General features: G+C 38.3%; 1 protein-coding gene across 4 annotated transcripts in view; it reads right to left on the reverse strand.

Annotated features, from left to right (window-relative positions):
• Positions 1–628: 628 nt before the first annotated feature.
• Positions 629–26,379, reverse strand: part of RHOBTB1 (Rho related BTB domain containing 1) — a 55,777-nt gene continuing 30,026 nt past the window's right edge. For 2 of the 4 annotated variants that reach the window (XM_086616660.1, XM_086616661.1), the window contains 7 exons: positions 13,460–13,645; positions 10,731–11,698; positions 10,184–10,302; positions 7,630–7,780; positions 5,821–5,909; positions 4,410–4,515; positions 1,686–3,899 (listed from right to left, as the gene is read on the reverse strand). In XM_086616660.1, coding sequence (XP_086472786.1) covers positions 3,730–3,899; positions 4,410–4,515; positions 5,821–5,909; positions 7,630–7,780; positions 10,184–10,302; positions 10,731–11,698; positions 13,460–13,645 — 1,789 coding nt within the window. In that variant the 3' untranslated portion in view covers positions 1,686–3,729. Of the gene's footprint in view, positions 669–1,685; positions 3,900–4,409; positions 4,516–5,820; positions 5,910–7,629; positions 7,781–10,183; positions 10,303–10,730; positions 11,699–13,459; positions 13,646–26,379 lie in introns of those variants that run through there. The other 2 variants (XR_015222344.1, XR_015222345.1) reach the window with 2 other exon arrangements.

The following is a 26,379-nucleotide window of genomic DNA, read 5'->3' on the forward strand; positions in this document are numbered from 1 at the left end:
CAGCAAATTTCTTTACCAGACTGTAATCCTAAAAAGTCTGGAAGAACCGAAATATTTCACCATCCTGGAGTTTAGGTACCAAATTAAATCCTGTTTAGTACATTAGATCTTTACCTAAACCTCTTTGTACAGAAAATAGAAGACTTGGCCCTCAGAGCAGGATTTCCAAGATGCCTTCAGCTGGTGTCCCAGTTCTTGTTACTTGAACATGGAAAAAACTCCCTGATTTTACAAATCAAACACTTCTAGGCATAATTTATTCTTGAAGGATATCTGCGGGTAAATTAGGGCAATTTGAAGATATCTTGAAGGATATCTGAAGAATTAGGGCAATAAAGCACTGTGCTGCTTTTGCCTTACTTGTTCTGGTACAATCCTGCTTTCAGTGCTCAGAAGGGATGCCCAGATGAGTGTCTTCTACTCGGCAACCCTGCTTAATGTACTCAGTATTTAGTACTATCTAGCTTACCTTTGCACACTTTGAGGCCTGATCTGACTAAAAGTCAATGACGAGTAGGTCCTCAGTGAACGAAATTAGTGAGTCTGGCCAATCCCGTCTTACTCACAAAACACTTCTATTTCTGGCTTTGGTGTGCTATTTGTGGGGGCAAAGCCACAGAAACTGGTTTGTGTTGTGATGCAGTGGAACTTGCTCGCAGAAATTCTGTCTTAAAGAACAAATAGAAAAACATTGTTTCTAAGAAGTAAGCTGAATGAGACTCCCCAGAAACAAAGGACATGCAACTTCTTCTAAATGGTCACAATATTTAAAAAAGAATGCCCTGAAGAGCAATGCTTCTGATTTGCTCCTTCCTTCCATGCTACCGGTTTTATAAAAATCAATCGAGAGAAATGTTTTTACATTTAATGTCACCACTTTTTCTGTTTAGCCCATTACCTTTCCTAATGGTAAGATCAAAGAAACAAAATTTGGCTTCCAAAAATAAATCACTGAGACATGTAACATTCTCATAAATCAGCATGTTGAAAAAAACTAGTACACTGTGTGCTGAATGTGTTTACTTTCAATGTCCTTGGTATTTCTTAAGAGCTTTAAAAAAAAATTGTAAACACGGCATTCTTTGCATGACATCTTGCAAAAATCCTATAGAAAATTTTCTACCTCTTATCAATTAACAACCCATTTTCGGGGGGGGTAGTTATTGAGAGTTGACTAATAGGTAATGAGAGATTCTGTATAATGGTTTAGAACTAAGGCAGAGGGAAAACAGTGTACAAAGTTTAGAACATATTGAAAACCTTACGACTTCCTGCTGTTTACCTGCATTTTTCCTCCCTATGTCTGTCACGACTAATGAGTTTCATGTCCCTTGGGTAATATCATGGTAATTAAATATCACAAACCATGGGGAAAAGTAGCAAGAGATTTTTTTGCTATGCAGTTTCACAGTAAGTGGCAAGCACCAACCTTCCACCATCACATACACACATTGTAGGATCTCCTTGTGATGCTCCCAACCATAAATCCTAATATGCCATGCAAGTATCAGTTCAGTAAAATTCAACAAATGATACCACAACTGAATGCTTACAAGCAGCACTAAAAAGGGTGACACCTAATGGAAAATTTAGGGAGCTTCTTCAAAGAGCTGGGAGACAATTTGTAACTAAACAGTTTTATTGACTTTTTTTTTGCAAAATAAAAAACACAAAATAACCACCAAGATTAAAGGCCATAGACAGCATTAACCAAATGAACCAGCCACTTGGTTATAGTAGCTGATAACTAGCACAACTGGATATTATTGCATATACCTCAGGTTCATTTATATATCCGTTACAGTTTGGCAAGATTACAATCATACAGTAGCTTTGGTTGTGTAAAACCTAGTAGCAATACTTACTTAAAACGTGACTGGTTAACATTTTATGACAGGTATTTATCTCATCTTATTCTTGACACATGTTCTCTCCTTCATTCTTCTTCTCCACAAGGTACATTGTCACTGACCAAGAATTAAGGAGACATATTTGCAACCATCATTTATAGCCCTTCTTTATCACCACATGGTGATGAATCTTTAGGGGTAGGAATCTGTCACTTGCTTTCCTTATAAAAGTTTGTAGAGCAGCATCTCTTTCCAGGTTGGGCGGCTTCTACCATCCTGTGGTAGCATCTGCCAAGAATTAGTCCATTCAGAATGCAAATACGTGGAGGTGTGTATGGCTTTCAGTCCGAAGCCTTTCCTGACCTACAGTACCGGGGTTTGACTGTACTGCCTTGCCTTTGAATACAGAAAAAAACCACAAACAAACAGCTTTTCACATTGGTATGCTGAGCTGCCAGCACAAAACAATATTAACAAGCCTAACACACAATACTACCTTGGTTACAGAATTGTGCCTGAGACACTGTACAGGATTGCACGTGTATGATCTACAGTCTATGTATTTTAGTTTTGGTCTTTTAAAAAAACGCTCTCAACCTTATGTAATCTAGCGTAACACTGCAGCTTTAGAGTAATGGTTGATAAAAACTCATAAACACACAGGCTATTGAAACACCGGGGGCTTTTTTTTCTTACACTGCTTGTGCAGAATTCCTGCCTTTCTGCCATCGTTTTGCCCTCAGCTTTCTGGGAACACCTACTTTCCGGGGAAACACATGATTTACTTAAAAATAATCTAACATTTTGAGTTCTACCTGGGAAAAGCTATAAAACAATTTGGATCAAACTGAAGTGATCTTGTGTGTGAAGACCCTTCTTCATTTACAAAATGCTGTAACACTAGATAGCTCCTACTTGTGTTTGCAGCCCTTTCATTTGCTTGCACTGAAGCAAAAAGAATTCGGCATGAGGAAGGGCTGCGTGGTTTAGATCCCACAGAACAAGGTAACTGCCATGCAGTAATTCAAATGCAAGCAGTGTAACTGCTTTTTGTATTCAGATCCATACTTGTATAAGGATATAAATTAATAAGCCCTTCTAAATGATTTTAGAAATATTCTCTTTGATCTAGACATACAAAACCTCTGAATACTTAGAATCACTAGATTTCACATGGCCTACATAGTCAATTATTTGCACTTACTTGGCAAATATTAGAAATACATTTGCCTGCAGTTGAACAGGTAATTACATTGCCTATTATTCAGCTGAGCAAAGATCAAGCACTCTATATCTTGCAGTTATTGGATCTTATTCTAAACCTTTACTTTAGAAAGGGGAAATAACCATCTAATTATATTACTAGTGCACGGTGCTTAGTTAAAAAAGACAACCTATACTAGGCAACCAGATATTTTCCCAAGATGACTTTTTATGAGATACTCTAAAAGCGGTCTCTTATGACTGAAGATTGTCTATTTCACTGTACTCGCATAGTAAAAATAGTTAAAATCTAATTACAAAGCTGCTACATGGTTATTTTGTGGTCTGTAAAATAAAACGGTATCCAGAATTTTATCTGAACAAAATACACCAGACAGTACAAAAATATTTCCCAATTGGAGATTGAAACATTAATGCTGGAATTTTTTTTGTATAAAAAGAAATGTAATAATGGTAGACATTTACCTGCTTACTAGCCAAAAATATACATATGACTTCAAGGAGCTGTTCCAGACTCACTGTCAGTGAGCTTGTGCTTTTGACCCTAGAAATAATAAATGCACAGGTGGAACAAAGTTTCCTGAAAACCTGAACTACATCTTATTTCTAACAATAAGACTAATTTCCGACACTTATTTTCACTTATTTGCTTTGTTCAGGCAACTACAGCAGAGGAATTCCAGAAGCACCACTTCCGCTTTGAATGATGTTTATTCAGTGCAACATCTTCCTTTTCTCTTTCCTTTTTTACTCGCTGGTAGTGATCTTCTTCCTTTAAATACCACACAGGCGGCCAGCGATGCCTCTCAAAATATTCTTGATTATCTGATTAAAAAGAAACAATCAAAAAGTCCCCAAACAAGCCAATAAGATATGCAAATCTCAGAAATGTCTGCAAAAAGCTATACTGATAATCATTTATCCAGTCTCTATGTTAGCTGGCATATACGTGATTCCCCTAGTTTCCTCATATGTCTTCCTAACAGGGTGAAAAGACTTTGAAAGCGGTTGCACTCAAGAGGCCTTAGTCCACCAAAGAGTGTAAAAAAGCAAGCCCTTTACAAAGTGTATTTTCCATTGTGGAACCTGAAAATAGCTCTGTTCCTTTTAGCATCACTGAAATAGGTATAGAACATAATGCTTGTCCAGGAATCAGGCTAATGATTACGACCTTTCTTTACAGATAAGAATTTATGAATGCTACTCCAGACAGCGCAGAGGTTCAGTCTCATGGCTTAGCTATCTGAGCTTAGGTTTGTCTTCATGTTTAATCAACTGGGTGGAGAGAAAGAAGGGGAAACCTCCTGAAAACTGAGGAGGAAAGTTGCCCATTACCTGAAGATTTAGCTTTGATTTCCTTGCGGAATTTAGAGCAAATACTGTTGTAATTGGTGCAGATGTAGTGCAAGCACCAAGCTGCCAGCTGGTTAGCATTGTGAAACTGTAAAGAAAAACAAAGAGCTTATTCCATTTCCTGAGGTTATCATTCATTTTGCAGCCCCAATTAACAACTAAAGCTAGAACGGACCGCAGCAGACTGTATCTGGTATGACGGTACCAGTCATATATCCCTATCAGTTACTGCAAACCCTGCTCTGAAGCGACTCCCTGGAAAACTATGTTCGTTGACAGAAATCAAGTATTACTGAAAGCTCAATACAAAATCCTGTACAAGCTTCCTATGGTTGTAAGGAAGCACAGCTATAATGCAAGTCAGATTGCGTAGCATGTGTATGTTTTGGCATTCTGACTGTCTACTATGATCTTCTCAGGTTATAAACACATCATAAGGATGTTGGTACTGGACACAGAGGATATCCTAACAGTTGTTAAACATATTACTTCTGTCTTCAACTGGGAGGAGGAAAAAAAAAAGAAAAAACACCCTTCATAAAATCAAAATGAAGTGAAGCAAGCTGCCTTTTCTTGGAAGGGGTTCAGTCCTGGTTTTGCAACAACTTTATAGGTGTTGCAAGAGAGGCATTTGAAAGCAGCTGCAGGAAGTCTTGCATGGTGGCCAGCTTGTGCTGTATTTCAGTGCTTCTTAAACCCCAGACTTCAAACCAAGTTGCAGCCAGACTCGTCATTAGTGTGAAATCAAGAACAATAAAATCTTAAAAATATTTTAGCTTGTACTACTGTATCTGGGAGACTACTGTAGCACGTCTTTCGGAAAACAGAGATGTACAGTTTAACTGTGAGCTGGGGGCTCTCTCTTTTCATGGTTTCTGGGACTCAAGAAACATTGAAATGTATTTGAACGTAAAGTAGCAGGATCTACACTCACTCTGAACTATCAGATGACTGGCTTTGGGTAGCCAGTCTAAGTGTCAAGTCTACGAATACGAAAAATGTTGCCTTTGCAATACAGGTCTAAATATATCTATAAGAACTGAATTGAAAGGAATCTAAGAATCATTCACCATTACAAAGCTGAACAGCTTCATTACATTGCATTTCACGTTACTGAAGCATGGCCATGAGAACGTGGAGCTCGGAAGCTCCACAATCAAGAAAAACTAAAATATATATCTGAAAGACAGCTCCTCTGAGACTACTTAAATTGATGTTTCACCTTTGAACTAATGCAAAAATCTTCTTTAAAATAGAAAACTAAGTTTTATTGTCAGTCGCTCTCAGAACTGCAGACTTAGAGCCACTTAGAAGCAATGCTCAAAACCACTAAGGTGCTAAAAGCAAGTCCTGCAGTTGGTCAGAATATCTTTAAAAAACAGTGCACACTGACCTGTGCCAATTCCAAATAGGATAGCACTTCTCCATCTATTGCAATGCCGCTCATGGAGGCTTTTGTCAGCTCTTCTACTGCATGCTGCTCTGTTAGAGGAGAAAACTCATCACTCACGTGGGAAATGGTCACATTCCAAGGTCAGATCATCCACAGGTAACAAAGAACCACGAAGGCATGTTCTCCCTCCTCCTAGTGTTAATTCTACCATTATGCAAGTGGCGCATTCACCCAGGTATCCTAAGCAACTTCAGATTTGGGTGAAGTAGAGTTGTGGCTGGAGATTCTGCATCAGAGGCATAAACTGTCTTGCTCCAGTGGAGCACAGTCTGTATGAGGATTTTCCCCTTTGTGTCAACCCAAACAATTCATTTCTGGTTTCACACACAAGTCATATCTCTTTCTTATAGAAAGCAAGCCTGCAATTAATAGCCACTTATAGAAGGACAAAGTTCCGCAGCCACTAGTTTTTTTCTGGCAGAATGGATGGGTGCAATATTCAACATAAATTAGAAATATGGATCGACTGTCTCTTTTGTATAATACAAAAGCAACAGACAAGTTTTTAGGCAACAGTGCACTTGCCATTGCACTGTGGATGAGTATACCCACAGCACCGATATAGATAAGTTCACTTCAAGCCCTCTTCAGATTCTCAGATTAATCATTGCTAGGGATCCAGATGAAGGCTTCCCGGCTCACCCAAAAGTCACCTCAGTTCAAGTCTCCTTAACCATTCCTACCACCATTTCCTAGAAGCTGAGAGTTTTAAGTGTTTTTTGGGAAATGTTGTCAGCTGATTTGATTCTATTGGATTTGGTTGTGGGCAGTAGCCTTTGGACTCAAAATTATTTCATCAATAATTAAATGGAACGAAATATTTTTGATACTATACGTATGTTGGTGCTGCAACTACTTAAACAAATAGCCAAGACTTCAGTTAGAATGTGTATATGAAATCAGGCAATAACAATTTGGTCTGTCAGAACCAGTGAAGACAAGGTAGAGTCCTGATGCACAACTGAAGGAGAGCTAGGATTTGTCATATGATTAAATTTTGCCTAAATGTTGTCCTGTAAATACGTGTAGCTTTGCTTCATCTGTCTCTTGAGTTTTGGCCTTGGCCATGTCTTCAGAACAATGCCAAGTTACATACATAGAGAGAAACAAACAAACAAAAAACCACAACCCTAGAGGTCTGGGGTGTGTATGCATTTAATTGTAAAACTACGTAGTATCCTATCCTGTATTTTTTCTCTAAAGATGTGATAGAAAAGCTTTTATTCCTGAAATGAGGGTTGAATCCCCCTGTATATAACAAAATATCCAATTCCCATCTAGGCAGTGGAAAAGGATCCAGACAGCATTTCTAAAAAACCATGATTATCTAGATCAGTTTTGAATTGGCTCAGTTACTCTCTTTGAATAGAAATGTATAATGGAGCACTTCATTCATTATGTAATGGAAAGCCTGGCTCCATCCTGTCTTCAGGTAAATTAACAACAGAATGGATATTACAAACCACAGACGTTATATCAATGCTAAAGAGAAGGTTTACTCTTTCAGTTTTTAAAGCACAGAATGCTTCACTGTTATGAACTGGTTTAGCACAAAACTAAAAAAAGGCAAGAGAAAGGCAAATACATTTTCCTAAGTGAAATTATCAATTTGTATTACAATATGCCTTTCAGAAAAAAAATTACTTATTTTCCCAGACACTTGAGAAAATCTTGTGCTTTCCAAAACCATTAAAACATGTTTCAGCCATTGCAGAAGACACTGAATTGGACAAGACCACAAATTCTTACCTGCTAGCGCAACCAGGTGAGGAAGGCAAAACCTATTTGCCAATGCAATTAACTCAAGCGTGTCCAGTTCCTGAACAGGGGACAGTTGCTTGGTATACAAGTAATCTAAAACAGCTTGCATGGAAGTCTTGTTTATGTTGGGAAGAACTACCTGGAAAATATATTTAAGAAGAGAGTCTCTAATAATTAAGGACTTTTCATAGAGAGGCCATATTTCACTTCTGTCACTTTGCTGGACTATCTCTTTTTCTCTTCAAGTCATTTTAGAAATGCAGGGAAAATGTTTTCCAAAAAAGAAATTTCCTATTAAAGTTCAAGAAGCTGCCAACAGGTAAGCATACCTCTGGAATCAGATCCTTTGCCAGTTTACATACAAGCAGCTCTACCAAGTAACTGGAATTGGATCCACATAAAACAGTGAATCTGTTCAATGCTTTCTAGCCTGCAAATGGAAAGCTTTGTGGGATAGATAAAGACACTAAGCACTTCTCATGCCAAACTCCCCTTGGTAGACTTCTTGAGGAATGCAATCTATCTGCTCCTGACAAGCGATATTTTGTGGATTCTGAGAATAACAGAAACGAAAATTTGACAAAAACCCCACCCCTCTCAGTCTGTTTATAAATAACAAAATTATCCAAGTAAATCATGGTTGAGAAGGGACTGAGAACTGAAGAAATGAGGCAAAGAAAATGTAAACCATTTCCACCACACGTGTAATTAAGTGTAACCACCGTGTAATGAAGCTACTAAGAGTAGGACAAAAGCTATCTAATTTCTTGCCAGCACAACCTTAACTCCACTTTGCTGCAAGGAAGCCTAAAAGAGGAGGAAGGAGAGTTAGAAAGCCTCACTGTAACCTGTCACTGTAGCATCTCAACTACAGTTTGTACACATGATCCCTCCTCCAAAGAACCGAATACAGCTGATTGTTGTGGGGCTCAAGGTTGCGGCAGGTAAGTCTGCTTCCAGTACCCGAGCTAGTCGATCCCATTAATCAGCAGTTTGTAACACACATCTTCATAACTCAAGAGATGCTGGCACTGAAGCATGCACTGTGGTATTCTGCAGAACTCACAGTAAAAAAAATGGCAGAGCAGAAAAATAGTAATAAAATTACGGTGAGGAGTTAAATGTACATGCAACTTAATCTGACTGCTCGGAAGCAGTCAGCACATACTTCGCTGCTAGACAGGGCTTAATCGTTGTCACGCAGCTGGTTGTCAGCTTTTGGGGCCCTGTGAATTCTCCTTTCTGCTCTGCCCGGATGGGTGGGATTCAAACCCAGATATGGGAGTGCTAAAGCATGAACCTCTTAGGCATATCAGCTGCTCTGGGAAGCAGCTCTGTTCTCCAAGTAAGAGGAACTACTTGTGAAATACATTCATTATTAATATATTTTTGTTAGTGTAGAGAATAGTAAATTCAGTGAATGAGTTTATAAAATGTTGTCTCAAATACAGAAAAAAAAAAGTAGATGGTTTTATTTTTTGTCAACCAAAGGAAACCATTCAATTCATATCTACGTATATTTTAAAACTTCCAAAAGCATTACTAAATGCTTTAAGCTCTACAACATGGAGCTAAATATTTTAAATTGGAAAGATGAGCTAAGACTGCTAAGTTAATCATTAAAAATAGGCTGGTAGAAAATAAATGTATATTCTTCAGTGCCAAATGTTGCTTACTAGAATCAAACTATGTATTTTTAATGAACCACTTGTGGAGCACGCCTCTGGGAAAGGAATTATGTTTACAGTTCTATTAGAAGCAGCAAGAAAAATCTAAATAAAACACAATCTTCCAGAACATTAAACGCAAAAAACTCTTGAACTCTTCGTATGAAGAAGATCTGTAATTACGGAAAGGAACAAGAAAATAAAAACAAGTATCAAAACCTGGGTATGTGTAAGACACAAGAAAAAAATATTAGCAGTGCCCGTTGAACAACAGACCATGAAGGCACCTGAAAATACAAAGCCTCTGCTGCAAAATCTTAACGCAAAGCACTGACATCTTTTATACTGCACTTTAGATCTGCACTTCTCAAGAGGACAAGCTGATGCACTAGAGAATCTGTGCTTGGTTTCTACTGAAGCACTGTGAAGCCAGCCCCCTTTTCTAGTTTAACTAGAAACTCCATGTTCTTTAACCCTTTTTTCCTTTAATTCCTTCCTCAATGCCCCTGCTCCAAGTATGCTTTGGAATGCTTACGATTATACATATAAATAGATATTAACACAATTTTAAAACTTAATCTAAAGAAATTCACTGATCCATATTTATTCCCCCCCCCCATTTAATAGTTCAAAGGATTTCAGGTTTAAAACGCATGCTCCAGCATTGGAGGAAGTCTCATGCCCTGCAGAAAATGTTATCTTCCTATGCATCCTAATTTAATGCCTTGAGAAGAAACGCATTCCAGGTCTGCAAGGGAAGAATAAAGAATCATTCCAGGGATTATTGCAACCCTTCAAATAGATACAAAACGATGCTTCTGTCACCCTAAATCCGTCAGACATTATGAGCGAAATGGACAACAACGGACAAATACCTCACTGTTTGAGCTTTCAATAAATGATCCTCCAAACATCGCAGACATCCATTCACAGCTACAGATCAGCAGTGGCTTGTGGGCATTTATGGTTCCATCATCCAATTTAAATGTCACATCTGCCATGGGAACAAAGAAACAGGCATGCCGCATGTCTGCGTTTGAAGTGAGCCTGCGTCTCACGAACGTATGCTTCACTTGCATGTTGTCAAGCATGGACTACGTTCAGTTCCCACCACCCTCACCCTGAAGATAACTCTAGTGTTTTATGTAATTAAATAAAAAGCCTCCCTTAAAGGGAGAATATTGGATGTTCAACACTTTGGAAAATTGGGTCACTTATTTAAAAGCTTGAGTGTAGATTTTGAGAAATTAGACTGCAGAATCCCAGGTTGGAACAGTTTGCCCTGAGTAACGCTACAATTTTGGGCTCGTCCCTCCTCTCAGAACAATGTAAGCCGTCACAGTTTTTGAAGTCTGTGAAGCGACAGTAATGTGAATGAGAAAAGAATTAGAGCTTTTCCTGTTAAAGCATGTATTTACTTACCAGAAAACGTCCCTTTGCAAAGGCACTCTTTTATCCGATTAGCTTTTCTGACATGAAATGCTTTAGTAATCTCTTGATTCATGAAGGCTTCTTTATTCATAATATTCTCCACCATCATTCGCAAATCAAATACTTCCAAGATTTCGGCAATCTGAGCCAGTCTTGTGAGATCTTTTTCATTTTCGTCCAGTTGCCCTGTGTATAAAAACTGCAAAACAGTTTTAAAAGGTCCAGCCTGCACAGATGAATCCATTTTTACCACAGTTACAGGACACGTCCTATTTGAGACAGGATTCACTTGCATTTCCTTATGCACACTAACAAACCCCTTACCCCAGGATGACAGAGATCTTGCTGCAGAATTTGTTTCACCAGGTTCAAGTTCTAGCATGTTTAAAGAGTCAGTACTTTCTGGTGAGGGAATTTTAACGTCAGCAGATTTCAAGGATGTCTCATCACTGTCACCATTCGTCTCAAGGTGACTTGTCAGAACATCTTTATTTGTATTTTCTTTATTACACTGTGTTTCATCCAAGTCTGGACTTTCCTCGCATTCCATTAAGAAAAGGTCATAAAACTTTGAAGAGGAGGTAGCTAGGTAAATCTTGTGAGCAAAAACGTAGTCGTGCTCCTGGAGAACAAACATAACATCTGCACACAGTGGGCTGTCCAATAAATATCCAGCTTCGTTCATGCTCGGCACAGGACACTCAGGAATTTTGATAACCGGAGGAGGGGCTTTTGGAGGTAGGAACGGAGCCTGAAGCAAAGGTTTTTGGACCTTCTTCAAATGAGACTTCCAGAACTGTAGGTGTCTTCTGGAGATCAGAGCAGCTCTAATTGCATTGTCAAACACATCTTTAATCCCAAACTGGTCAAATACACTGGTTTCATAGTACGGTATCCCAAGTTCCTTGGCAACATCTCTGCCTCTTTCTGGTGGCAAAATGTCTCCTCTTTTTATCGGCCTAGGTTTAAGCAAAAAATAAACCTTCTCACACACAACAATCATCACAAAGGTGCTTCAGAAAGCATGGAATTTTATAAAATGTCTCAGCACCAATTCTGAGACAACTATAATTCAAATGAAAAAAAAAAAAAAAAAATCAAGTCCACAAAGCCCTTTGGAAATCTACAGCCATGACTCCAGAGAGTTTTAGAATAGCACATGCTTTTAATTTTGTTTAAGTTTGGTGGTGTCTTTGCAATGTTACTAAAAATACGTAGAAATAATTTGCACAAAACAGAGCAAGACTTCTCTCTGTTAAAGGGAAATTTACAGTAAAAAATGTTGCTAGGATGTTCGAGAACTTTCAGTATTTAAAAAGCCTCCTAATATCTCTTTCTACTCAGATATTCTGTTAGTATCTTTCTTCATATTCATCATTTAAACTCAAATGGAAATTCTCGTAACGTAGAATGCCACAAATACAGCTAAATATGAAATAAGAAATATTTCTTAAGCTCATGCTTTTTAAAGAAAATCATAGTAGCTTATGACAAAAGCGTAACTGAACAGACACTTGAAGAGATGGCCTGTTTTGGCTATAGAAGCATTCTGTGGGAACTCATGAATTTCCAGATCAGCTCTAGTACATGACATAGGGTAAACAAACCAGAAAAAACTCTGGGCCAGCATCCATTTTCCCAACAAAAAATCATCTCATCAGAAAACATGACCCAACAGAGTGTTCTCTGAGCATACCATATTGGGCAGACACAAGCTGGCACAGACTTAACACACTCCAGACAACAGCTTGCTTTAGTTGCCAGCTAATAATCAGTTCAGGTGGCAGAAGTCTGTGCTAGACACACAGGGTACCGATTCAAACTTTATTAAGGGTGAAATCAGAAAGGAGGATTAAAGCAGAAGAAGAATTTTGAGTTTTGAAAAAACATTTCCTTTTAAAGAGTCAACCAAAAAGCCCACCCCACCCACACAGTGAAGAAACATTGAACAAACAAACAGACTTACGAAAATCATATTGCTGAGGCAAGAATTTGAATGCAATGCAATGCAAAGTTCTCTAAGCCCATGAAATAATAATTCAATTCCTTTAGGAAAATTTGTTACAACACAGTCTTTAATTACACTATCATGGATATTATTTCCATGAAGGTGGTCTCATTCAAATTCACATACAAGGAGGAAATTAGAAATGAGCAGGTAGATGAGGGACTGCTTTGCCCAAACATGTGAATGCTTGTCTTTTGAATCTGGAAAAAACAAAGCTTCTCCAGAATGACCTCAAACTCTATTTTAATCTCAGCATTAAAAAAAAAAAATAATTTGCAACCACTTTATTTTCTGCCATGATCTAGGATTACACTCACAAAAAAGTAATAATTGAGAATAAAGAAAACTTGAGTAGAATCTGTCAGTTTAAAACAGTACCTGACAGTAGTGACGGGGTAGGACATGATACTCATGTTCAGATGGAGAAAGACATATGAAAACCTTCAGTAATCATTATCTCTATATTATCATCGTGTTCAGGCATCCAAACAAGTTTAGATGTCCAATGTGCAAAAATATTGTGGGAAACATGTAATAACTGCATGCGTTCAAGAACTAACCAGCTCAGACAACAGAATTAAGAAGAAGAAAGCACGTATATTTTCATTTTAACAAAAAAAGGAAACTAGGCTCTATCATTTATCCTTTGAAAGTACTGTACCTAATTACTAATGTGATTTTTTTTTAATACTTATTTTTGTTTAAGCTTTACCTTGCCAAAGGCCGTCTGGCTCTGTTAACAGCCTCGAGATCTGCATAGCGGAGATCTAGTTGGCAGCCCACCAGAATGACGGGTGTGCGAGGACAGAAGTGCTTGATTTCTTGATACCACATCGTTTTCACATGATTCAGGGAATTAGGATTAGCAATGGAAAAGCACAGAACAACTACATCAGACCTAGAAAGGCAACAAGAAAATATCCAATTAGAATCCAACAAACTTGCTTTCTGCTGCAGCTTTACCCATTTTCATCGCTCCAGCTTAAAGCCACTCCACTCTACACTTCGAAAAATGCACTGACACCGCAACATCAGAATGCATGTTGTTCGTGCAGAGGTTTGACAGAAGCTACACATTTCACTGCAAAAATATGGGAGCACAAATCCACATACCTAGGACGCACTGCCCCTCTATGCTGAGAGATGATCCCTGCATGTATGAACACAGCACTAAGAAGAGAGGTAGGGCTTGCCATTCTCTACTTTTACACTACAGTTATTCACAGCCTGCCATTGCTCAAGAAATAATGCTGCTGACTGGACACCGAAATTGCAATTCAAAGATCGTTAGTGCTTAGGAATTAGAAAGGAGTTATGCAAAACTTCAGAACAGCCACACAGGCAGACACAAATCACTTCTCAACTTGTCATGAAGAAATACCTTTACTGCACCATTTTAGATACTGAGGTGGTCTCCTTTGCAACGTACTTCGCACAGCAATTCTCTAACATCTTTAATAAATTACCTGTTAGAAGGGCAAATTACTGCAGAATGAGCACTTCCACAATATAAGCAAAAATAAATGTTATGATGAAAATAAGGTCAGTAAAGTGAAGAATAGGACAGTGGCTTAAATCAGAGTAAGCATTACAATAGTTGCAGGCTTTTAAAGGTTTTGAGAAAATAAAAAGTACTTCACCAAATAAACTTGCTTTATAAATTGTAAAAAAGAGGATTAAGGTTGACAGTTCATCCACTAAACCACCACCTAATTCTTGTCAGAGCTAGCACCCTAAGGCAGAGAAATGCTTGAATACTTGACTTGGGGCTTTCCTAACTGGGGGCAATTTCATTATTTATAAACTGGGATGGGATGTTACAAAGCAGTTCTCAAGCTTTTGAGTCTCTCATGGGAAAAAAAAGAAAAGAAAAAAAGTTGAATTGAAAGTCTCAAGAAAAATTGAGAGGAAGGGACACTTTGAGGAGGCAACTTATTGCTACAGAATTGTCAGCAGGATAAGCTCAGCATTACCATGTCTATCTCACTTCTATTATTCTTTAATTTAGCCCAAATGTGTTGTGTCTGCAGTTTGTGTAATGTATAGAGCAGCAGCAGTGAATCTTAACATTTACCTTTTAAATAATGAAACACCTCCTCAGTACTGCTGCTTTCTACATTTCACTGAGGGCACAGATATATCCAGCAAGACCATTTCTAAAGATAGCTGCCTACAATACAGGTACTGCTGTGGGTGTAAATTTAATGCAAGAGAAATCCTCCTGCTCCAAGTTTGTATCTTAATCTGCAACACATCCGTTACCTCTAGAAACAAGGCCTTTTCAAACTGGAAAGTTATCTATGGAATAGTGAAGTCCGAGGCAGTAATACACTGGTCTTCTCCATAACTGAGGCAAACACCCTTGGAACTCCAGCTCGCTCTATTCAAGGTCACGTAGGAGTAAAACCTTGGCCCCCGCAGATGTCCCGGAATGGAGAACTCAACATACAGCGAAGATTTAAAAAACCTGTGTTACACATGTTCTAATCCGGTCAATTGTTGTTTAATTCAAGATCCTCAGGACTGCTGGAGAGGCAAGCGCTGGCTGGCTGGCTGGTCCTAACTGTAACTAAGCATCTTAGAGAGACAGACTGTCTTGTGTCCTTCAGAAATTAATACCTAAGCCAAGTAATTGCAGTCACGAGTATCCAGCCCTCCTGACTCTACAGATCACAAGACACACATCACATCTCTCAGAAAACCAAAAGGAAACAGGGCTCCAGCAGGATTGCACAGGCAAGAGATGACAACAGCTCCCCCACAGCACTGCTGCTGACCGAGGCTGGGCTGGCCACAGATCTGGGCTCCTGAGAAGAGCCAGTGACGATCTCTTTCCTCGGAAAGGACAGGCTCAGGCTATCCAGCAGGCTGGCCCCAGCACAGCCCTGCATGTGTTACAGCCCTTGCCAAGGGAGTCTCACGCTTTTGCCACAGAGCTGCATGTGGTTCTTGGGCAACTCATCACCTCTGGCCTTCCCTGGATGACCATAAAACTGAGCCGGGGAAAGCTGGTTTGTTTACCCATAACTCACAACACGCATAGCATTGCAGTGACAGGACATTTCCATCTTACTGCCTTCCAAATGAACTGAAAAATAGAAAAAAGAGGTAAAAAAATGTGATTTGCATATTATTTATCCTGTGTTAAACCCTGGACTTCACCATAAAATGAATATCCTGAGAGTTCTGTACTGAACAGGAAGAAATACACAGCCCTGTGCCATAAATAGGATGGATGGGAAATCACTGCATAGCGACAGAGTTCACACCCTGAACCAGCACCACAGCTGGGTCTGCTAGCTCACAAAATACATCCACCTTATCATCATAAATTAAGTTTTCATTCAAGCCATAAGCATGATTTGCACTACTAGTATGAACCAGAGACAGTAATATATGAAGAAGATTAACTGTCTACATAGGACTGTGAACATCTGGGGAAAACTGTCCTTTGAAAACTTTAATTAAAATACCTACAATTCCTTTTAATGTCAAAGGCACATTTACAACTTGCTAATGCCTCAGTATAAAGTTTGGTTTGACATTTGTTCATAAAAGCCAGAACCTGTCAAGTTAAAATAATGCATTAATATTTCCCAAACATTAAAAATTTACCAATGTTATTTTAATATTCTCAGGAAACATAAAAGGATAGGATTTTAAAAAAAATTAATAATCTAATTTATTGCCATTTTTGTGCGGTTCGGTTACTTGGAGAGCAAGAAAGGATGAATCAGGTTTACTTCTGCTTTCTTTTTTCTCTCTGCAGCCATATATTCAGAAATACAAGCTGCTTTTTTCTAAAAAGAAATCTCATAGCCTTTTCCCAGTAAAATTCAGGAATGATTCAATAAGCACTTCCATAGACTTGAATACCAAAAAGTGCTTTAAAATTTTTCCATCACATTCCTCCTAGAGCACCATCCAATTGAGACAGATAAGGCACTGTGGGCATCCACCTTTGTTAAATGCAACAAGGACTTATGATTACACTTACTGCATACACTGATGTTTGATACTGAAGTATCACAAGAAACAAAGGTAAGTATTACAAATAACTCAGCAAAGAGAAACAGTAGCTTGGACATCCAACACTGTAGATTCAGTGGTACCTGCTGGAAATGCATAACTGATTTATTCTTACATTCTGCTTTTCACAGGTTTATCAGAAGAAATTAGTAATCATCTACTCTTATTATTTGAAACATCTGAACATACTTCAGTACGACCAAAACTCACAACTTCAGTGTAACTTGCTCTAGTGTGTGATCAACCACCAGTGAAACACTCTGCATCACCAATGTAAGAAAACAATGAGCCTCTGCTCATTGAGGCTCCAGACAGGGGAGAACACAATGTAGATGTGTGGGACTTGGCAGGTGGAAAAGAGTAACAGATTCTCTCAGCTGTAGGCACATCAACCACCACTCACGTTTGTCACTTCCTGGCTGAGCAGACTCCTGCATTGGAGGCTCCCATTAAAGCGTAGGAACAGTGTAAAAGCACTTCAAATGCTCCCTTTGGAGTTGCAGAAGTAATTCTTAATGCAAAACATACACATCTGAATTCAGTCCAGCTTGGTCTAAACGTAGTTATGGGCTACCTATAGGACACTTCTGTGGGCAAAGGACCTTACCACCATTCCGAGAAGCAACTCATCTACCTAACATAGGTATTACCTCAATGCATTCAGTGATATTTCCCCCAGCTTGGATAAGAAGAACTTTTGATGGAAGCAACTATCTCTTTTTAGACTTCAGAGAAAGAAAAGAAACCCTCTAGAACACCAAACCTCTAGCAGGAATCAGCACATGGTGTGCTGCCATCCTGTGAGCTCCTGCTGTGTGAGTTATGAACTGGATCAGATGTTCAGAGAGCAGCCAAGTCACTGCTGAAAAGCAAGCAGTATAGCACTGACAAAGAAAAGACAACTTTAAATTATCAACCTCAGGCTTCAGCAGTAGTCAAGCCACTGGTAATCACTGTCACCATCTGCAAGTTACTCTGCAATCTCTACAATCAGAGACTCACAAGGTGTGTGTGTGGGGAAAGCAGTATATTAGCTGTGTAACAAGCCTTTTAACAGAGCTGTTAGAAGCAGCAGAGAACAGTGTTTTCTAACTAGAGCTGTTTTGTGTAACAGAGTATTCCATCAGTATGGGACTGAGATTTTGAAAGACTCATCTGCTTACATGCTATGTGTGTTCCAGAGCTGGTGTAATGAGCTGCACTGCAGACGCACCTACACACCACTTTGCTGATCCATCTCTCAGTGAGAAACTGCTACATATTTTCCATCTTCCCTAATACTCTTATTTGAGACAGAATTTCAAGGAAACAGCAATATTAAATGATATCTAATATAATCCATTGCAAATGTGTTTAAAAGTTTAATGTTTCTGAGTCTGAATCTAGAGTTACACACTGTGGTGCAGAAACAGGCTGCCTGCTGAAATGTACACGCTGCATTACCTAGGAAGAATTTGTTCCCTCTAGTTTATAATTTACAATTTACTGAATAAAACTGCTGCATGCAAGAATTGCTGCTTATCTGTAAGGGGTATCATATGCCATATAGTTATGGAAAAATACTCTTGGATTTGGAAAGGGGAAGAAATAAAGCTGTGAGGAATACAGAATGTGAAGAGGAGATGTCTCTGATCTGGAAGTCAATGCAGTGAGTGGGAAAGAGGGAAAAGGAGGAAAACTGAACTGTATTACCATACTATCTTCTCATCTTTCTAGAGGACAAGTCAAAAGTACATATTTTGTTTTAGAGAGCTTAAAAGAGACCCAAGAGTTAAATCTGACAGAATCAGTTTAAGGATAGATGAATTATATTCCAGTTGACAAGAAGTCTGTTGCACATATTTAATCAAATCAAACTTTAAGAATAAGGGGGGGTGTGTGTGTGTGTGAAGGAGGACACATTCCCCCCCAGTGGATTTCTCTTATTTTACCCTTTTTTTAGATATCAGCTTTCTCTAAGAAGCAAGGTTGAAGTAAGAGAGCCTATTAGAATTTTACAGAGCAAACAATTTCATAGAGGTTCATCCAAAGTTTTAGATTCTCACGACTTTACTAGAACAGACAATCCTCAGATACTTATTCATCAATAAAAAGTTGTTTTGCTTTTAATCTTTCTGCCCTCATTTTTCTCCCTACACACTTCCCATAATTTTCGCAAGGTTCCTCCAAGACCTGCATCACAGCTGAACCTATCCTATTGAGAACAGAATTTGACAAAAATTGTCTCTAGTGTCCACCTGAATAGTCCTTCAACCACCTGAAAGGAGACTGTGTAGAGCAGCAGTCTCAGTGCAAATACCAGCTCCCAAGTTCCCAAACACAGTAAGTTCAGGCAGTAGAAGGCCATCTAAGAATTAAACTGAAAATCATCTTTATGGCTGAACAAAACCCTGCTACACCTCCATGTCAATCCAGATACACTTTGAAGAGACAGATTCACTCAGTTAGACAACATTTTTCATGCATGCATCTCACTGAGCTGAAAAAAAAATTGTGCAGATAAGCAAGGCTGATAAGTGGACTCAGTTTTTAGTAAATGCAGTTGCAGCCATCATATGAAATGAGAAGAAATTCATTAAGTGACTGGTGAGCATAACAAAATGACCTGAAGACACAGGACTTATGTGCACACACTCAAAACAGATGAGAGGCTAGGAAAACCAAAATGCCTGGCATGTGAAGAACTGAAGGTATCCAGGTAAGGCAGGGCAAGACCATGCAGTGCCCTGGATGTGAGCAGGAGAATCAATTAGTTCTATACTTTACCGACAGCAGTGAAGCTTCTTAAGTACTGGTGTAATGTGCGAAACTGTCAAAATGCCCTGAAATATATTCAGATTTTGTGGTGAGTAGCATGCAGATCTATTTCTAAAATTTCTGTAACGTCATTTTTAGTAGGAAACAACAGTAAGAAAAAGTAGATAAAGCTAACTTTAAGAAAATTGCATATTCAAGACTGCGCTTCAAAAGTGGACAGAGTTTTCCCATACATTCCTAACAAACAATACATCATTCTTATACGTTAAGCATTTCAAAATCTCTTCCATTTCCTTTGAGGTACTCAGGGGAAAACAGTGGTGCATTTACAGAGAATGACAAAAAATGTTTTGATATCACAAAGAATGATTAAAATATCTCGTTTTCTATTGCAGAAACCTGTAAGAGCTACTCTTATTGTACAAATGTCTGACCAGCAACAGTGCTAAAAAAAATGGCAAACTCATGTGGAACAATTTAACAAGAGGAAAACAATTTTATTTTTAATTTAAAGGACTGCTTACATAGTCTCGGAATTTGCTTCATTTTATTGCTGCCTATAAGAAGTAAATCCACCCATAATCCTGGTTCACCATTTACATTTGAAAAATTTCATCTTAGTGCTAAATAGAATTTTGCAGTTGAAACAGGCTATCTGCAAGATACTCTAGCATGATTCTAGGTCACATTTTGCCAGTAGACTCAGTAATACTCTCTTTGGAACCAGGTATGTTTGCAGCATACATATCCACCATAACATACCAATATCCGCCTTTTTCCTTTCCCTGGAGCAGAGATTTTGATAACTGCATATCTAACACAGGAACAAAAATTCTGTGATGAATAGAATTCTAGAGGTAGTCAACTGAGGCTGAAATACTGAAATATTCTGTGTATCACACGCAAAGTCAGGGTTTAGAAAAGTAAGACACAAAGCCTGAACACCAAATTATTGGAGAAGGGTGAGAGAAAATGATCGAGAGAGAAGGTACAAGGCTAGCTGGAACATACCTGATCCACCCAGGGCAAACACCAAAACTCACGATATCATACAAAGGGACTGCTAAAAATGCTTTTGTAAGACCTGCCAGCTGACTGCTGTCTCTAAACAGCAGTCAGAGAATAAAATGATAAATAAATTCACAAAACAATGGAGAAAACAGAAACAGGGAAAGGTAGGCTTTTCAAGCTTATTTTCTGTTGTTGTAAGGAGGCAGCTCACAGATAAGAACGACATGCTATCTCTCTACAGAGAGACAACTTTCATTGAAGATACTGCAGAAGAATAGATGAAAGAAGAAATGAACCCTTTCTTTTCTCCCAGCTCCATCCTCTAAAAAAACCCAGGAAACAATGATCAATCAGAAAAACATATTAAGTTTAAAAAGAAGAGGAAACAAAACATCATTTGAAGGAACATGTTTAGAAGAAAAAAATTATTTCAAAGTAGGGGAGGGATATAAGGATGGAAAAGAAAAACAAAAAAAAAAAGAAATAGGAAGATCCAAAGCTAGGTCTCAAAATTCAGTAAAAGCATGATTCCTTATAAGTACTGATGAAGAACACAGATAGGAAGCCAGGGACAAGATAAAGAGGGAGATAAAATCACAGAGAAGATGAAAGAATGATAGGTTCTGGTTTGCATCCAGTATGAGAGTGATTTCTGAAGTCACAGAAGACATGAAAACTGGCATTAACAGATGCTAGATGCATCACTTTCTCTGGGGAGAAAATATGGACTTCCATATTTTTTGCTTTCTTTGGGCTATCACCAAAACCAGCCTCCTCCCTTTTTTTTTTATTTTATTTTTAAAAACCTGTCAAGAAATTTGAACTGGCAAATTGATGTCACAAAGTTATTGATAAGAACTCAGTTTGAGAGAGTTACATCTGGTTGTGCAGAGTGGTTTCCATATTCTGACATACGTATGAGGAAATCCAGACTGAGATCTTGAGACGCTTGGAGAAAACAGCTCAAGAATTCCACCTAGCACCTATTCACAAAGAAATGATTCACTAAGATCAAGATTTTGATGGAAAGTCAGTCCCCAGGTTCAGCATTTCCAAAAGTTTTGATGTTGCCTCGCAGTCTTTTAGGATAGAGCCCAAATGCCTTCTTTGCACACAGACACTCACCCTCCGACTTTGGAGAGCAAGGAAAAATGGAAAATTATGTAAAACCACAAATAACATGATACATACTTTTTCACTCCAGCCAAGGAAGGCTTAAAGCATTACAGGTGTCTCTCTATTATAGATGAATTACCTACATATCAAGTTGAGCCACCAAAAGTCATTTGGCACATACTTTTTTAAAGAAGGGTTCCGAACAGTGATTCCATAGCAGCCTCTTTTTACTCACAATACAGAACCACAGTGGGATGCAGAGAAGAAAAGTGGTAGATCTGCATTAATTTGATTGGTTTAAGTATATAAAGCACATACTTTCCCATTGACTGAGTGAAAAAGCCTCAAATGTTAATGTAGATAACAAAAGAAGAAAAAACTAGTGCATCAGACACCACATCAGAATAAAACTACTCGAGAATGCTCTCTCTCTGTGAACCTATCTGCTTATTCTAGACATTCTTGAGGCTGATCTGAGTCAAACTCAAAAAAGAAAAAAAAACACAAAAGCAAAACACATGGTTTTTACAAGACGTCTTCAGGATTGCTTGATGAAGAACCTGAATAGCTTATAAACCACTGTAAAGTAGATGGGGAGGCTCACAAATTTTGGTATTTGAAGATGATTCAAAGATATTGCAAGTCACTTTGTGGCAGCAAAACATAGCAAAAGGAAGCAGCCAAGGTGAGAGACATCTGAAAACAACTGGATTCCCCATCAGCTGACCCTTTGCTAACAAAGCAAAAGACTATCTTGTGTCCATTAAGTGCTTCTGCTGTGAAGACACATCTCTGATGATCCCCTCCAACTCATGCCCGTGAATGGCTCCTAAGGCATGTGGAAGGTGGAGAATTGTAACATAAGACTGCAAGGGAAAAGTGTGGGCTTTCATTCAAAGCATTTCTGAAACCTTGGACCTTCTGTGGAGAAAGGTGAGGAGCTGCTGTCCTGTTCTCAGTTTAGGCACAGGCAGTGAGTGACAGAGGACACTAATGTAACTAAAGGCAAATCGAGTAACTCTCTGAACACCTTGTCCTAATCTCACTGAATGTACTAAATGCAAACACTATTTTACATCAAAGCTACCTGGGTTTTGTTTTATAGAAATATCACCACTGTCCTTTCAGAAAAAGAAACAGAAAACAAAACAACCCTAAGGAGATCAGTGGAAATCTTCAAATATCAGTGATAAACCCCTATTCTCAAGGACCCTTTTCAGCAGCATTCAGAAGGTATATTTCTAAGGATTCAATTACATTGAAGTCACTGGTTAAGGGAATGGGAATCACACAGAAAAAGACGAATGCATGAGTTCCTCTGTGTACATACAATACCCACAAGGCTTATGAAACCCATTCACAACAGAGGCAATACTCTAAACATATTTTAAGAAGCTCTGTCAGCAGCCTCACAGCAAGGCTCATTCACATTTGTAAGTCACGAGGAAAAAGCTGTTTTCTGTCCATGCTGTATGAACAGATTTTGTTTGGTCTACAGCTCATATTTAAGTTGCAAGTAAATAAATCATTCTGGCTGAATTAGCTGACAAACCACATCCACGGTATTGAGAATAAATATTTAATTGGGACTGAATTAACTCTTTGCACATTTGTGCTTACGTTTACCCATACTAGAACTGCATGTATAAATAATCAGGGTATGTAGGATATTAATCAAATTGTAGTCAAACATGTTTATCTGAAAAAAATAAAAAAGAAAAGGATGCAAAAGGAAAAAAAGTGCAAGCCAGTCTTTTTACCCATTTTGCTTTTAGGAATCAGTTAATACATGACATGTTGACACTCATTCAGAACCAGATAGGACAGGAGGATGGAGGCTAAGGAATCCTGACAAGTTGAAATGTATATTAAGATGTTTTCCTGTCTTTACACATGAAATTTTGTGCCTCACAGGGAAACTGGCACATAATAACTTGAGCTTTAGATGAAGTTCCCACCTTTTTTGCAGGTTTAGAGAACACAATAGCACTGAGACTAGATTGCTATTAAAGAGAGGTGACTAGGAGTTGGAAATAAATATGCTAATCATAACAAAGACATTGTCATTTTACAACATTTTGGAGTGACTTCGCATCAAATTAAACCCTGTGGGACAATATCAACAAAGGATTGTTTGGCATCATATAGTGCATAAGCTGAACTGAACAGGAGACTTCCAAAACTAAAGCAAACACTCTGATTTAAGGAAAAAAAAATCATGTCATGCTATAGAACTGCAGCAAATATTTCCCAAAGTCCCTCCAGCCACATCCCCTTCCCTCCCTTAAGCTGTCAGGAACTGTTTCCCAAAGCTCTTGGAGGACTGCGATTATTAAAATAAACACCACACAGTAGAATGCAAGTTAGATCTCACTTGCCATACTCCCATTTTAAAGGATGGCAGTATAAAAATTAACTATTCCATTCTCAGTGGCATTGAAATATGTTTCTGTCACACAAAATAGTGGAAAACACATTTCTTTCGTCATTGTCCTTTAAGTGTTTCTGTCTGTGAAAAAATAAAGAATTAAGAAGGATTTATCTTTGCTGCAAGTCCTATTAACTGTTCACCCTGTCATCTATAGCATAATCTTTTTATGTAACATTTTGTAAAACTGTATGGAACAATCTTTTCCAATGAGCAGCAGGTGAATTAATGACCTGCTGATTCTTGTTACACCACGTTTAGGACAATTAGAGGTTCTGGCTGAGTGTTTGGCTGAAATAAGCCTTCCCCTGCACAAGAGGCATATGCACAAAAAATTTTGAAGAGAACAAAAGGGTTATATTATTATATGATCCTTCAGACAGTCAGAAACATAGGGCATTTAAAGGTGTAACCTTGAGCAGTTTGGCATAAAATACGCTTTTCACTGTACTGCAAGATTTGGCTCAGCTATGAGTAGACTGTGGTTCAATGTACAGAGGTGATATTAAATAAATTCCTTCAAATGTGAATATTCAATATTGGAGATCTCTTTTAAAAACGCTAAAATAGATAAAATACTCAACAGTTGGTTTTAAGTGAAACATTAGTACCTTTGAAAACAACAAAGTACCTAATCAGTACTTACAATTAGGAAATTTTACAACTGAAATACTATTTATAAGTTTCTTCAGAGTTTGCAGTTACTGTCTGCGTTAACGGACTTGCAGAAAAAGCACTAACGAAACAGCCAGTTTTCAGAACAGCCTTTTTAAGTTGATCAGGGTAGAGCAAACCTGATTCTACACGGGTTTAGTTCTGCTAACATCAGAAATGAATCACTGTGTTCGTATGCTTAATCCCACCAGATCTCAAGTTATTCATGTCCTCCTCGGCGTTTGCAGGATTAGATTCTAAGTATGTTGTTTCCCCCCTCTCCCGTCTTGTCAGTAAACGTGGGATCAGAGTTCAGAACATGCCTGATTTTGTTCTCCTAATCTCTAGTAATCTTCTCAGTGACACAGTATCTGTTGCAGAAGACTGTCAGGAGGCCACATCAAAGAGGAACAGTTAGTGGAAGCATGAAGTTACATCCATATTGAATCAAAGTAGGCTCCATATGGTCCCAAATGGCAAAACGTCATCTATTCACATACTCAAGTAGCACTAAATATTAAGGTCAATGTTACCCTAAAGTCAGTAATTTCCCTCACTGACAAAGCTTATTTGCAAACGGTACAGGTTGTGTTGCTACTTTAGCTCCTGACACAAAATTCAAGGTAATTCATGACTGTGAAAACACAACTAACACAGTGCTGTATACAAAGGAGGGTTTGTACAAGCTGCCATACAGAGTTTTACAGTGTGGAAATTTAACTGGTGGATTCAACCAACAGAACCCTCTCCAGCGGTTCTAAAGGAGTGGAGAATAGAAAAGACAGCCACCCTTCAAAATCACTTGTTTCCATCAGGTAGCACAAAGAGAAGGAAAATAGTAAGACAGTACATTTTGGCAATATGGAATCCAAACCGGGGACAAACATTCTACAAAGGGCATTCCCAGCTGGAAAAAAAAAAAGAAAAGTATCTGTCTACAGAAGTTTGATCATCTGCAGCAACTGAAGCAGATATGGAAAGGATATGAAAAAGTTCAAGAAGGTGAAAAAACATGGGAGGAGTGAGACCTTGCTCAAATGTCAGTGATAAAACATCTGTCCGAAACCCCTCTTCAGCTCAGTATTTGTCCAATACAGGTAATCTATTCCCATTATATGTGTATTCAAATGCCTGTTACTCAGCTGTTCTGCTGTCTGTACTGCCACAAGGTCAGATCTAATTACCATCAAACAAAACAGAAAGACTATCCCTGGCTTCAGTCCTTGTTGAAATGATGTTGAAGCTATATTATACATAAGAGAAAAATCTAGATTACATTAATTTTATTTACTATTTTTTAGAATTTCCAGGCTTAATCAATTCACTAGTAGCACTTGATATTTATAGAAGAAAAACCTTTCCTTTCCTCAGCTTTAATTAAGAAAATACAGAAGAGCCTCATCTTTCATGCAATTGACTCTGCTCTCAAGAGCTTAGCTGCCCATTCGGCATCACAAGTTTTAATAAAATAAGTATTTCATTTTGTAGGACTGATGTTTCCCAACATCTCTCCTTGTTAGTTGCTTGTTAGGCAATTTTGTCATACACTGCTTGTACAGGCAGAGAATGCTGATGTTCAATTTTGTAAAACTACAATCTTACTTTGAGGAATATTCTTTAAAATTTGAAATAGGACA

This window comes from Tauraco erythrolophus, chromosome 9 (assembly GCF_009769465.1).
Source record: "Tauraco erythrolophus isolate bTauEry1 chromosome 9, bTauEry1.pri, whole genome shotgun sequence".
Taxonomy (NCBI): Eukaryota; Metazoa; Chordata; class Aves; order Musophagiformes; family Musophagidae; genus Tauraco; species Tauraco erythrolophus.